The 15,792-nt window shown below is 38.3% G+C and overlaps 1 protein-coding gene across 7 annotated transcripts in view; it reads right to left on the reverse strand.

Moving 5' to 3' along the window:
- The window catches only part of LOC124776797 (activating signal cointegrator 1 complex subunit 2), a 179,525-nt gene that overhangs the window by 82,986 nt on the left and 80,747 nt on the right, over window positions 1–15,792 (reverse strand). For all 7 annotated transcript variants that reach the window (XM_047251941.1, XM_047251939.1, XM_047251938.1 and 4 more), the window contains one exon: window positions 4,675–4,830. In XM_047251941.1, the coding sequence (XP_047107897.1) occupies window positions 4,675–4,830 (156 nt within the window). The remainder of the gene's footprint in view (window positions 1–4,674; window positions 4,831–15,792) is intronic.

Consider the following 15,792-nt stretch of genomic DNA (forward strand, 5'->3'; position numbering starts at 1 on the left):
TTTGCTTTGATCTGATAAGTGCCGTTCTCCTGTCACCGCTCGCGGCATGGCTTGCTTTTGTGCGCCCTACCGCGGCTTACAATAAAAAAAAAAAAAAAAAAAAAAAAAAAAGAGAGAGAGAAATTGTCTCATAAGGGAAACAATGGCAAGAGACTGCTATTTGTTGTTACTTACACTGCTGCTTTCTTTGATCATGATCAAGAATAACCAAATAGACTGCGTATGATAGATGTTCTGAACGAGAGTTTAGCGAAAATTTTTCTCCGTTTGAAAATCTTTGCAGACGCCTCTTCATTACATTACATTCTGCGCAGAAATTTGAGTCACCTTAGATTTAAAAATCTAGTCAGATGCCGTGCTTCATTTCTGACTGTATCACTATTCAGCATAAGAATAATTAGGCAGACAGGGTTTAAATGAGATAACAGCAAACACGAAAGAATACATGGCATAATGTTTACATTCTTCTACCTTTTCTTTTAATTTATTTACTGACGCAGAGGTTTTGCGGCCAGTATTTATCTTTGTGCCTGCAAAGCATTCCTGTGTAGCGCTAAATATATTCGACGGCAGAAGTTAGTTGTGGCGGCACCTACCAACATTTTTCAGAACTTCCGCTTACTTTGCACTCGATTCTAAGCCACAGGCGGTTTTTTGGATTACAAAAACCGGGAAAAAAGTGTGGCTTATATTCGAGTAAATACGGTAACCATGCCTATTTTCATTTTCTGCTTTCGTATGGCATCACATTCTGGGGTAATTCATCATTGAGTGAAAGAGTGTTCATTGCACAAAAGCGTGTAATCAGAATAATTGCTGGAGCTCATCCAAGATCATCCTGCAGACACTTATTTAAAGAGCTAGAGATCTTTACTGTGGCCTCACAATATATATATTCACTTGTGAAATTTGTTATTAACAATCCGAATGAATTCAAAAGTAATAGCAGTGTTCATGGCTACAACACTAGGAGAAAGGATGATCTTCACTACTCAAGGTTTAATCCCTACTTTGCCTCAGAAGGGGGTAAATTATGCTGGCACAAAAGTCTTTGGTCACTTACCTGATAGCATCAAAAGTCTGACAGATAGCCATATAGCATTTAAAAGGAAATTAAAAGAATTTCATAATGGCAACTCCTTCTACTCATTAGATGAATTTTTGGATATAGTAAGTGGGTAATTTCCCCAACACCCCCCCCCCCCCCTCCCCACACACACACAAAAAAATAAAAGAAATAATAATAAGGGTCATGTAATATCTTGTGTAATGTAATATCTTGTATAGACAACTTTTATTAACCTGATACGTTCCACATCATTACGAAGAGTCGTATTCATGATCTATGGAACAAGTACTAATCTAATCTAATCTCTTGAATGAGTACCACACAAGTTCATTTGGCTTTCCCTGAGAGTACCCATGGAGTACCTGAAGGGCTCATCAGGTGGGTCAGACCGCTCTACCAGAACCCGAAGAGACAGATACAGTTAGCTGCCAGACTATCTGACGACTTCCCTATTTCCATGGGAGTTCATCAGGGATCTGCTCTCCCACTGCTCCTATTTATCACTGTCATGGATACCGCCACTAGAAACCTGCAGAAACCCTCACTCTGAAAGTTACTGTACGCTAATGATGTGCTACTGACCAGTGAAGATAAGAATAATCTACAACTTCAAGTCCAAGCCTGGAATGACTGCCTTGCAGATGTAGGACTAAGGCTCAATGTGTTGAAAACAATTATCTTTCCACAGATTTAAATGATTCTGCAACCATCAGAATCAATGGTGTCGACCTCCCAACAGCAAGGACTTGTTAAGTGGCTGGGCTCAACAATTGCTGCTGATGGAAATCTCAGTGCAAAAATCTTCAACTGCCTTAGCACTGCATGGCTCAAATGGCGTTCCATTACTGGAATACTATGTGACAAAAAAATTCCAAACAGGCTCAAAGCAAATGTATACTTATCAGTAATGCTGGCCTTCAACAAAAGAAGTAGAGCAACAACTTGCTGTTATGGAGACATAAATGCTTTGGTGGACATCGGGATTAACACTGCATTACCATGTCACAAATAATGAAGTTCGCAGGCTATACAGTGTTGCACCAATAGTAGACTAAATGAGAGAAAGCCGCCTATGTTGGTATGGGCATATCCTTAGAGCAAACGAGACAAGTGGCAAAGACTAGTTTCAACCTAAATGTAAATAGGAAACGGTGAGCAGGATGACCAAGGCAGCGATGGCTTGACACCCTGCATGAAGACTTCAAGATCTCAGGCCTTCACCCTGATCAGACACAAGATCGCAAGAAGTGGCAACAACGAGCCAAAACAGTGGACCCCGCTGGCATGTGCGACAAATGTTAAGGAAGAAGAAGATGAAGAAGTAGAAGACGGTTGACTATATATTGATGCTAACATTTTGCAACATGTACAAAATACGAGGGCGGTTCAGAAAGTAACCTCCGATTGGTCACAGTGCGGGTTGTGGGGGGAGTAGCGATGCCATCTGTGCGTTCACGCACTCAACAGGTCAGTCGGCATCACGCCGTGGTCGAGTGAACGTCGTACCTGCGCTAGTTTAGTTTTTGTGGCAGTTTGAAATGTGTGCTGCAATAGAAAACCCCGCCAAATGTGAAGTGCGTGCTGTCATAAGGTTTTTTACAGACAAAGGATATTCTGCAGCAGCTATTCATCGTGAGCTTTGTGCCGTGTACGGACCAAGAGTTATGAGTGAAGGAGTTGTCCGTGAATGGGTACGTTTATTTAAAAGTGGACGAGAAAACGTTCATGATGAAGAGAGGAGTGATAGACCATCATTGGTGACTGATGAACTCGTTCAGACAGTTGATGCAAAAGTTCGTGAAAATCGACGTTTCTCAATGTCGGAGTTGTCTACTGGTTTTCCACAGATTTCTAAGACTCTCTTGTACGAGATAGTGACAGCAAGATTGGGTTACCGTAAGTTCTGTGCACGATGGGTGCCCAAAATTCTTACCGACCACCACAAAACTCAAAGAATGGCCTCTGCATTAGACTTTCTGTCACATTATGAGGACGAAGGAGAACCATTGTTAAACAGAATCGTGACCGGTGACGAAACCTGGATTAAGTACGTGAACCCTGAGACAAAAGAACAATCAAAGATGTGGGCACATTCAAATTCGCCTACCAAACCAAGAAAAGCCTCGCAAGATTTTTATGCCAGAAAACTGATGGCAACGGTGTTTTGGGATGCCAAAGGGGTGTTGTTGGTTGAATTCATGGAACATGGTACGACCATTAATCAAGACGTGTACTGTGAAACAATAAAAAAGTTACGACGGGCTATACAGAACAAACGCCGTGGTATGCTGACTTCTGGTATCGTTTTTTTGCACGATAACGCCCGTCCTCACTCTGCTCGCAGAACAACGGCCCTTCTTGAGTCCTTCAAGTTGGACGTTATCAACCATCCACCTTACAGCCCAGACCTGGCGCCAAGTGATTATCACCTCTTCATGCATTTGAAGAAATGGCTCGGGTCACAGCGGTTTGATGACGACGAAGAGCTCAAAGATGCGGTCACAGGCTGGCTCCAGGCACAAGCGGGTGATTTTTATGCAGAAGGAATTTCAAAGCTTGTGAAGAGATACGATAAGTGCCTCAATCGCTATGGAGACTATGTAGAAAAATAGTGCAAAGATGTAGTTGTAAGATGTATATATTAAAATATTTTTATTTAACTTGGTGTATTTTTTTAAATCAACCGGAGGTTACTTTCTGAACGGCCCTCGTATTAACAATTGAGACTTATTTTTAAATGTAAAAATTATTTCATTTACTCATAGCTGCATTACTTTTGCTATGAGTTTAATCAAATTTATGATTATGGCAAATTTTCTCATTTTGATAATGTTATTTCTACTATGACATTTGTTGGTAACAAGATGGGGATCACTACTGGAAATGTTCTTGTCGGAAGGAACTCTGGGCCAAGTATTTCTTTGACACAATCCACATACTGCCATCTGTACATACTTAGCTGAGTCCTATTTAGAATGACAGCACTGGAGAGTTTTTGTGTATGAAATTTGAACACTAGATCCTTTCTTATCTACCTACAATCACAAGCACTTTATTTCTTTAAAATTTCTCTGATCATTTTTCCAGCCATTTTTCTTCTTATTCTTTTCATTATTGTTTACTGTACTGGCCACTTTTGTTAAGAAACTGCTTGACCATTTAAGATATAATAACAAACTCAAATGAATTTTCAGGTGCAGAAAACTCAATCGACACAAATTGAAACACCCTTTCAACATATTACACACAGGTACACTTCTCCTAGCTGCACTCTGTCTTTATGTAATGTCAACTGATATGATGATACTTCATTTAAGTTTATTTATTACTTATTTATAACAGTCCACATTTCTGAGACAGTTGCAAGACTTATCTCTCCTTCATTTTTATTCTGTAAAAAACTCATTTAAATGTTAATTTGAAATGGATGTTGGAAAATTACCAACTTTTGGTGAAAGCTACTACGACTCTAAACAATATTTTCACTTTCTGTGAGAGGCACATATACATGTTTATAATATTTTGAATATTCAAAACTTCCAATGCAAATAAGAAATTGCTAATTAATGCTTTAAAAAGATTAAAATTATTCCATCAAAGGATACATATCAGGACATATCTGCATCAAAATGTCTATGTCTGTATCTACTTTGAAAGTAGAATGATAATCTCTCATGAAAATCTTCTCTGAAGCAGTATCAGTTAATACAGAAATATATTCTTCCAATTTTTTCTTTGTAACCTCTTCCGAATGTAATTCTCTGTAAAATAGTTTCAATTTAAATTGATTAGAATACTGCAAATTTGATAATGACAATATTATATGCTTACACACAAAATTTCACAATGTCCTCTGCACCAATGCTGTTAATGTTCTACTCCACAAGAACGAAGGGAATGGCATAAATATCTGTAAACCTTTAGCCTCCTCTCTACAACATATGATATTCACTAAAATTATCACCAATGATATAGCAAAGCAGTTTTAAGAACAGCTAATGACGATGACGATGATGATGATGAGGTGGAGGAGCTGTTTAGCGAAGAGTTTAACATTTAAGACATTTATGTTAACACAATGACTACACAGCTTTCAGTAACAATGAATGAGCACTGGTAGGTTGCACATGTTGAAAACCTATACACTCTGCACAACATAGGCTGAAACACAGTAAAAGTAAATTGTCTACCCTTCCAACAAACAAAAAGAAGTGGGTCCTCTCTTTTGGCATCAGCACTTTACTATTTTGTTGCTGAAACTTTTTCTGTCTAATGTGTTCTTAGCTTTCCTCAGCTGTCAAAAACTTCTGACAGTAATCTTTCTAATGCTTCTACCCCCTTCCCCTCTATCATCTTTACTTCCCAGATCACTGCCACTCCTTTCATTTTGGTTAGTCCTTCATATTCCTACCTTATCCCTTTGTTGTCCGATTATTATGTGTTTTACTTGTGATTTCTTTCTGTTATATCCTGTAACTCCACTCAACACACAGAACCTTTTTACTGAATATTCTCCTATTTATGGTTATATTTACTACCCACCATATTATTCTTCCACATTTCATAAGCTATTATTATATACACTGTGTGTACTATATACTGATCAGCCAAAACATTATGAGTCTGAAAGAGAAAATTTACAATGATGTGTGTCACCAATTTTAACTTCTTACAGTCAGACATGGATTTCTGAAATATAAAAGTCATTCAAAAACAGTGCTGCTTAGTGAGCATTGAGAGAGAACTGGAGACAACTGCCAAGGGAGACAGGAAAACACAAATGAATCAGAGAACAGGTTGGTGTGGAAGACGTAGTTATAACCATAGCAAAAATGACATTAATATACAAATGAAAGTGATTTTCACACATACATATTTAAAATTAGAAATAATAAGCTTCATACATTTAAACATTATTTTGGAATAAAGGAGACGACTCACCAAAAGGCACAAGCACTGCATCATTGATAGGTACATAAACAAAAGAGCTTGGTTAGCTTTCAGAATGCACTTCCTTTTTATGTCTGTAGGTAAAACATGCACACAAACACACTCCACTGTACATACCCGTCCCCCTACATGTCGACTGAGCACAAGATAGAGAGACAGGTGTGTGCGTGCATGCATGCACGTGCACGCGCACATGTTTTTCCTACAGTTAGAAAAAGCAAGCGCATTCCAAAAGCTATCCAATCTCTGTATCTTCTATTTGTGCATCTGTCAATGATGCAATGTTTCTGTCCTTTGGTGAGCCATCTCCTTCATTTCTAAATAATCCATAATACTCAACTAGAGCTTTCCATACTTTTTAAACATTCTTTGATGGAGTAAAAGCCGTGACAGTGTAAATATGAATTTAAAGATTCTCCAAAGGTTTTGACTTCAGTATTTTCTTTTGTTTTGGGGTATTTGTTATAAACCACTTTGACACAGGGATGTGTTGATTTGAATCATCTGTAAGTTTTTGTTTTGTCTGATAAATGATCACAAATCGACTGTTTCACCTATGACATTTATTTTAAACAATATAACAGTTTCTGTAATGTAGATAGATGGTAAGGAAAAATACCTGAGTTTTAAACAGAGCTTTAAATTAGTCTCTAAGTTTGAATCAAAACGTAATTATAATGGTCCTTTTCTGAAGCCTGAATGTACTGATACCTGCTTTAGTGTTTCCTATATTTAAGGTGAGAATGAAAGGAGGTCCGATATGCACTTTTTACTGTTTTCTCACTACAGCATAGTTTTAGTGAGCGAAGAAGGTAGCAGGTCTGACTCAGTTTTGTATTACAATATGCTATATGCTTATTCCATTTTACATTACGCTGCAGCCATAATCCTAAGAATTTGGTTTCTGTGCTGTTATCCAATGAGTAATTGCTAATAGAGAGAACTGGATGTACATATCCTTGTCCAGAGCACTGTGAAGGTCTAGGACATCAGTTTTTTTACTATTTATTAAAGACGGTTCGTTCTGTGCCTGGTTGTTATGTAACAGTATTTCCTGACTGCTATAATTCTTCTTATTTCTCCCTTTAATAGAACTGTGTTTTCTTCTGGAAATATTTTTTTATCATCCACATTTAAGCTTAGTCTTCAATGTTGGGGGAAAAAAAAAGTGGCCTCATTATTGATCCTTAGGGGTCAAAGTATTCGATTTGTCTGTGCACGGTACCAATATGCTCCAAAAAGGTGAGTGCAAAAATCTGATTTTTCACGGGGTCATACCTTCAGGTTCTACTGTACACAGAGATAAGGTGTCAAGTGTTTTGGATGTCCCTTAGCTTAGAAACCATTTGTATACCTATCCTACAGTAAAATTTAAAAATTATACACTTACTTCAACCCTGGCAAATTTAGTAAATCTGTTGGCTCTCTTACTTTACGTGTGGTCCAGTATGAACCTCAGGCACATTATAAAAGCAACATTTGTTCATGGGCAGTTCCTGAGAAAATTACGAAAAACCATTACTTTTGGGCACAAAAACTACCAATTGTGGGGACTGCCACTACCATAATTTCTACTCATGACCAAATGTCTAAATTTTTTCCATATGCTCTTAAGATGAGGTTCTGAGGCAACTTTGAAACTTTTTCAATATCATTATCTGTTGCTGAGATAAAAAGGTCCATGTTACCATACATATCCACGTAAATTAAGGATGTACTATCTAGTATGAGGTGTAATTTTAGTTTTAAACAACATGGTGAGAGGTTCTACTTTCATTGCAAGGATTCAGAGATCACCAAACTATGATTTAGTCAGCATTTTTTCACTAATAAAACTTTATGACACACTGTGTCTTTATAATGGGCACCTGAAGGCTATACAAATATGCCCAATGTGGAACTGCAGGTTTTAGCACGCCTGGAAAGAACTTAAAATGCCAGTACAAAATTATGTAAAACTGAAAAGACTGCAAATTCAGTAAAATATTTCTAATGATATTTTTACTCTTTTAAGACACAATCATAAGCCAGGCATTTTTGATTAATTGCGATTGATGGGCAAAGTATCCAGAACAAAAGTAAAGCCAACAATTTTGTGTTTACCTTACATTATACATACTCATTTGTTGTTTATAGGTGTCAAAGCATACAAATGTGTTAAAATATTCTAATAAACTGTCAAAACTTTACTGACCTGTGGAATTCATTTTATATAATCAGCACACCCTGCTATAGCAAGGAAAAAAAGGGAACCATTGGAAAAATGCTCCTCTCAGAGCACAAAGAAGTTGAATAAGATCCTATTTGAAAGATTCTGTCAAGAAAATGGGGAACCAGCTGGCAGCAGAATATAATTATTCTCCATCTTCACAGCTTTAAACACATCAATTCCCTATGAAATCCCCAAACCACCTTCCCTACCCTCTGGCTTCTACCCTTGTAACCGCCCCCGGTGTAAAACCTGTCCCATGCACCCTCCCACCACCATCTACTCCAGTCCTGTAACCCGGAAGGTGTACACGATCAAAGGCAGAACCACGTGTGAAAGCACCCACGTGATCTACCAACCGACTTGCCTACACTGTGATGCACTCTATGTGGGAATGACCAGCAACAAACTGTCCATTCGCATGAATGGACACCGGCAGACAGTGTTTGTTGGTAATGAGGATAACCCTGTGGCTAAACATGCCTTGGTGCACGGCCAGAACATCTTGGCACATTGTTACACCGTTCGGGTTATCTGGATACTTCCCACTAACACCAACCTATCCTAACTCCGGAGATGGGAACTTGCTCTTCAATATATCCTCTCTTCCCGTTATCCACCAGGCCTCAATCTCCGCTAATTTCAAGTTGCCGCCACTCATACCTCACCTGTCATTCAACATCATCTTTGCCTCTGCACTTCTGCCTCGACTGACATCTCTGCCCAAACTCTTTGTCTTTAAATATGTCTGCTTGTGTCTGTATATGTGTGGATGGATATGTGTGTGTGTGCGAGTGTATACCCATCCTTTTTTCCCCCTAAGGTAAGTCTTTCCGCTCCCGGGATTGGAATGACTCCTTACCCTCTCCCTTAAAACCCACATCCTTTTGTCTTTCCCTCTCCTTCCCTCTTTCCTGATGAGGCAACAGTTTGTTGCGAAAGCTTGAATTTTATGTATATGTTTGTGTTCATTTGTGTGTCTGTCGACCTGCCAGCACTTTCATTTGGTAAGTCACATCATCTTTGTTTTTAGATATATTTTTCCTACGTGGAATGTTTCCCTCTATTATAATCAATAAATACTCCCGTTGATTCCTTTTTTTTGTCCGTCAGACACACTATAAAATTTATGAACACACGCATTACTGTCTTTCATTTCTGAATTTGTATTGTTTATTACCTAGGATTTTGTTTTTATGTTTGTCATACATAAATTTTCCTAATGTATTTGAAATGCAAGAGGAAACTGTTATGGACCTGCAGTTATTTACAATGTCTTTCTCAGTTTTTTTGTATTCTGAAATTACATTAGAAGGTTTCAGATCTTGAGCGAAAGGGCCTGCTTGAAGTGAGCTTGAAGGTTTACAGGAGTCTTCTTTAAGACTGTTTCAGGGACGTCATCAATGTCTGCAGAGATCAACTTCTTTAGTCCTTCTATTGCTTTTGCTACTTCATCTTGTGTGACAGTGCTGATGTACGCTGACCTATTACATGTGCTTATTTTATACAGTATTTATTGGATGGTGTATGCTTATTTATGATTGGTTTGATCATAAACTCTGCAACAACTATGAAACAGTTGTTAAGTGTGTGGGCTATTTGTAAAGGGTTTGTCGCCCTTTTATTTTCTTTTGATAATTTCATATTTTTACATGATGCTCTGTTTTCACCAGTTTTTATAACACTCCATATAGCCTTTGATTCATTTGTTGAATTACAAATGTATTATTACGTACTATTTTTGCTACTCTTATGACTTTTCTTGGTATTTGGAGTTTTTTTTATAACATACATGTAATTCAGGTGAGGAATTGAAAGTTACACATTTTATGTAGTAGTCTCATCTTCTGGCATGAAACCTTTATTCCCTTGTGTTCATTCTAGTATTGCTCCTTATGATTATACAAAGTAATTAGATAACTAAAAAATCTACTCACCAAGTGGTGGCAGAAGAATACACGTATAAAAGGCATTAATGTCTGCAGCTTTTAGAGCCAGTGGTTCCCTCTTCTGGCAGAAGACCTTTAATACCTTTTATATGTGTGTCCTCCTGCCGCCGCTTGGCGAGTAGATTTTTTTATCCATTCAATTACATTATAGTCAAAAACTGGTTATTTCCCTTATTGTTATAGGTTTTCTTTTTTTTGTGGAAAAACAATTTGAAAGTGAAGAGTTGATGTAATAATGCAGGTGGTAAATTTTTCACTTAGGCCATTTGTTTTACAAACATGAGACACATCTTCCATTTTTAGTAAGCTTTTGATGTGATTTATCGTATCGTGTAGTTTATAGGGTATAGTTTGTAAAATAATTACAGCATTGTTTAAGTTTTGGGAAATGGCCTTTTTCTGCAGATGTTCTGCATTGCAAGTTCCTTTAGTATGGTTTCCTTATAGTTTTCGGAAATGGTCTTCTTCTGCAGAAGTTCTCTACATTATTGCAAATTCCTTTTGTATGATTTCCTTACAGAGTTAATGAATTTTATTAAAACTCTATCATCTCCAGGTGTCTTTTCTTTTTTGTACTCTGGACAGTCCAGTCGACTGGTGCTCAAAACAGCTGTTTATGTAACAAAAACATGGAAACTTTTTTCTCAATGGCTCTATATGTTTTTTGGGTGTGCTGAATCCAAATTTCATGTCTGCTGCCTTGTAGCAGGTCAGCTGCATATCAAAAAGTGCAAAGAAACCTCAAACTTTTCACACATTTTCAAGTTTTTTTATATCATTTTCCAAAGATGACCACTCCCAGCAAAATTAAAGTAGACAAAATTTCCTGCAAAACCCCCTGGTTTGATTTTATGGCGAGCAGTACTGGTGCTAGAGCACGCTGAAACGCAAAGACTACTTCTTTCTGTCAAGGCATGCAGGATGAAACAGACAAGTATCTTTTACATCTTGCAGAGACATAAATTCCACCTGTGTCATATGTCACTACATCAGGCGCTTGGTGGACATGATTTCAAACACCATACAGAATTCTTCCCCCCATGAACCATGGACCTTACCGTGGGTGGGGAGGCTTACGTGCCTCAGTGATACAGATAGCTGTACCGTAGCTGCAACCACAACGGACAGTTATCTGTTGAGAGGCCAGACAAACGTGTGGTTCCTGAAGAAGTGTAGCAGCCTTTACCAGTAGTTGCAGGGGCAACAGTCTCGATGATTGACTGATCTGGCCTTGCAACATTAACCCAAACGACCTTGCTGTGCTGGTACTGCGAATAACTGAAAGCAAGGGGAAACTACGGCTGTAATTTTTCCCTAGGGCATGCAACTTTACTGTATTGTTAAATGATGATGGCATCCTCTTGGCTAAAATATCCCGGAAGTAAAATTTCTAGAGGTAAAATAGTCCCCATTCAGATCTCCAGGCAGGGACTACTCAGAAGGACGTCGTTATCAGGAGAAACAAAACTGGCATTCTCTGGATCGGATTGTGGAATGTCAGATCCCTTAATCAAGTAAGTAGGTTAGAAAATTTAAAAAGGGAAATGGATAGGTTGAAGTTAGATACAGTGGGAATTAATGAAGTTCAGTGGCAGGAGGAACAAGACTTCTGGTCAGGTGAATACAGGGTTATAAATACAAAACCAAACAGCGGTAATGCAGGAGTAGGTTTAATAATGAATAAAAAAATAGGAGTGCCGGTAAGCTACTACGAATGGCATAGTGAATGCATGAATGCATTATTGTAGCCAAGATAGACAAGAAGCCCACACCTACCACAGTAGTACAAGTTTATATACCAACTAGCTCCGCAGATGAAGAGATTCAAGAAATGTATGATGACATAAAATAAATTATTCAGATAGTGAAGGGAGATGAAAATTTAATAGTCATGGGAAACTGGAATTCGATAGTAGGAAAAGGAAGAGGAGGAAAAGTAGTAGGTGAATAAGGACTGGGGTAAGGAATGAAAAAGGAAGCCGTTTAGAAGAATTTTGCACAGAGCATAACTTAATCATAGCTAACACTTGGTTTAAGAATCATGAAAGAAGGTTGTATGCATGGAGATGAGGCCTGGAGACACAAAGATTTCAGACAGATTATATAATGGTAAGACAAAGATTTAGGAACCAAGTTTTAAACTGTAAGGCATTTCCAGGGGCAGATGTGGACTCTGACCACAATCTATTGGTTACGAACTGTAGATTAAAACTGAAGAAACTGCAAAAAGGTGGGAATTTGAGGAGATGGGACCTGGATAAACTGGACGAAGCAGAAGTTGTAGAGAGATTCAGAGAGAGCATTAGGGAATGACTGGCAAGAATGGGGGAAGGAAATTCAGTGGAGGAAGAATGGGTGGCTTTGACAGAGGAAATAGTGAAGGCAGCAGAGGATCAAGCAGATAAAAGGACGAAAGCTGTTAGAAATCATTGGGTAATAGAAGAGATATTGAATTTAATTGATGAAAGGAGGAAATATAAAAATGCAGTAAATGAAGAAGATCAACAGGAAGTATAAAATGGCTAAGCAGGGATGGTTAGAGGACAAATGTAAGGATGTAAAAGCATGTATCACTAGGGGTAAGACAGACACTGCCTACAGGAAAATTAAAGAGACCTTTGGAGAAAAGACAACCAGCTGTATGAATAGCAAGAGCTCAGATGGAAAACCAATCTTAAGCAAAGAAGGGAAAGCAGAAAGATGGAAGGAGTATACAGAAGGTCTACACAAAGATGATGTCCTCGAGGGCAAATTATGGAAATGGAAGAGGACGTGGATGAAGATGAAATGGGAGATATGATACTGAAAGACCCAAGTCAAAACAAGGCCCCAGGAGTAGACAACATTCCATTAGAACTACTGATAGCCTTTGGAGAGCCAGCCCTGACAAAATTCTACCATCTGGTGAGCCAGATGTATGAGACAGGTTAAATACCCTCAGACTCCAAGAAGAATATAATAATTCCAATCCCAAAGAAAGCTGGTGTCGACAGGTGTAGAAATTACCAAACTATCAGTTTAATAAATTACATTTACAAAATACGGACACGAATTCTTTACAGACAAATGGAAAAACTGGTAGAAGCCGACCTCAGGGAAGATCAGTTTGTATTCCATAGAAATGTTGGAATACATGAGGCAATACTGACCATATGAATTATCTTAGTAGATAGATTCAGGAAAGGCAAACCTACGGTTATAGCACTTGTAGACTGAGAGAAATCTTTTGACAGTGTTGACTGTAATACTCTCTTTCAAATTCTGAAGGTGGTAGGGGTAAAATACAGGGAGTGAAATGCTACTTACAACTTGTATAGAAACCAGATGGCAGTTACAAGAGTCGAGGGGCATGAAAGGGAAGCAGTGGTTGGGAAGGGAGTGAGACAGGGTTGTAGCCTCTCCCCGATGTTATTCAATCTGTATACTGAGCAGGCAGTAAAGGAAACAAAAGAAAAATTTGGAGTAGGAATTATAATCTATGGAGAAGAAATAAAAACTTTGAGGTCCACCAATGATGCTGTAATTCTGTCGGAGATAGCAAAGGACTTGGAAGGGCAGTTGAACAGAATGGCCAGTGTCTCGAAAGGAGGCTATAAGATGAACATCAGCAAAAGCAAAATAAGGATAATGGAATGTAGTCAAATTAAATCGGGTGATGCTGAGGGAATTAGATTAGTAAATGAGACATTTAAAGTAGTAAATGAGTTTTGCTGTTTGGGAAGGAAATAACTGATGATGGTCGAAGTAGAGAGGATATAAAATGTAGACTGGCAATGGCAATGAAAGTGTTTCTGAAGAAGAGAAATTTGTTAACATCGAAAACAGATTTAAGAGTAAGGAAGTCTTTTCTGAAAGTATTATTATGGAGTGTAGCCATGTATGGAACTGAATCATGGATGATAAATAGTTTAGATAGGAAGAGAATAGAAGCTTTCGAAATGTGGAGCTACAGAAGAATGCTGAAGCTTAGATGGTAGATCACATAACTTATGAGAAGGTACTGAACAGAAGTGGGGAGAAGAAGAATTTGCGGCACAACTTGACTAGACAAAGGGATCGGTTGGTAGGACATGTTCTGAGGCATCGAGGGATCACCAATTTAGTATTGGAGGGCAGCGTGGAGGGTAAAAATCGTAGAGAGAGACCAAGTGATGAATATAGTATGCTGATTTAGAAGGATGTAGCCTGCAGAAGTTACTTGGAGATGAAGAAGCTCACACAGGATAGAGTAGCATGGAGCGCATCAAACCAATCTCTGGACTGGAGACCATAAATACAACAACATAGAATTCTGTCAATTTGTTCTACAGTGCATGGGAGATGACACTACTTTTTTCCAATGTTTGCTCTTTACCAGCAAAGTAATGTTAATGAACCATGGTGATGTAAATTTATGGAACATGCACTACAAAGCAGCTAGCAATCCACACTGTCTTCATCAGGTACAACACCAACTACTGTGGATTGTTAACATATAGTAAACATATGTGGCTCCAACACGATGGTTCCCCAGATCACTGTTCCCATGTTGCAACACAAGTACTAAATGAAAAGTTTTAAGATTGTTGGATAGGACAGAATGCTGCAGTACAATGGCCAGAGATGACCCTGATTTGACTCCTCTCGATTTCTTTTTGTGGAGAGCTCTGAAAGATGAAAGCCCAACTACAGGAGACAATGTGCACCATTGAATCACCACAGCAGGCAACAGCATATCATCCGATGTACTTTCATCTCTTCATGTATCCCTCGAACAGTGGCAGAAAATGAGCCTTGCAGTTGATGGTAAACAAATTGAGCGCATGCTTAAGTAAAGCATAAAACTATGTTTCATTTAGAAAAAGTATTTGTTTTGTGGGTAACATGTCAGTCATTCCAAATAATATGTTTAGTTTATTTTAAGTGTATTCTGTGTAGTTACAGTTTTGAATAGTCCCTACAAACACATTTAGCAGCAGGTGTTTTACCTTTAAGAAGCATTCAGGTGTCTCCAGGAAAAAAACTGGCTCCAGCTGCCAGATCCTGTGGTCGTGTGTGTGTGTGTGTGTGTGTGTGTGTGTGTGTGTGTGTGTGTGTGTGTGTGTGCTCTATTTTTAACAAAGGCTTTGTTGGCTGAAAGCTAACTTTCTGACAGTCTTTTTGTTGTACCTTTCTGTGACTCAGCATCTCCGCTTTATGGTGAGCAGCAACTATCCTTTTCATAATATCATAACAAAGGATATCTCATCACTAGCAGTACAGGTTTTGTGTATTGAAAGGTCTCATGACTTGACTAATTGAAGAGAAAGTGTAAGGAAGCTCAAAGTTGAAGACGTTTTGTTTGTGAGTGATGATAGGAAAGGAGCTTACTAGTAACACAGTGACACTTTAACTTCAAGTTATAAGCTATGCAAAAAAGTAAGTTTGTCATTGCATTCTGGATCGTCTAATGAGGATGAAGAATCAGATTTTAATGATGCTGAGACGGTGAGAAGTGATTGTGCTTGATTTGGGTACTGGCAGGTACAAACTGATGCACTTTTGTGAAATCAAGTTGCTTTTCTTTGGTCAAGGACAGCTATTGTATCTGCGAACAAGATATAAGATTTTCTGCTATTTTCTTTTTAAATATTTGC

The sequence above is a fragment of the Schistocerca piceifrons genome, chromosome 2 (assembly GCF_021461385.2).
Source record: "Schistocerca piceifrons isolate TAMUIC-IGC-003096 chromosome 2, iqSchPice1.1, whole genome shotgun sequence".
Taxonomy (NCBI): domain Eukaryota; kingdom Metazoa; phylum Arthropoda; class Insecta; order Orthoptera; family Acrididae; genus Schistocerca; species Schistocerca piceifrons.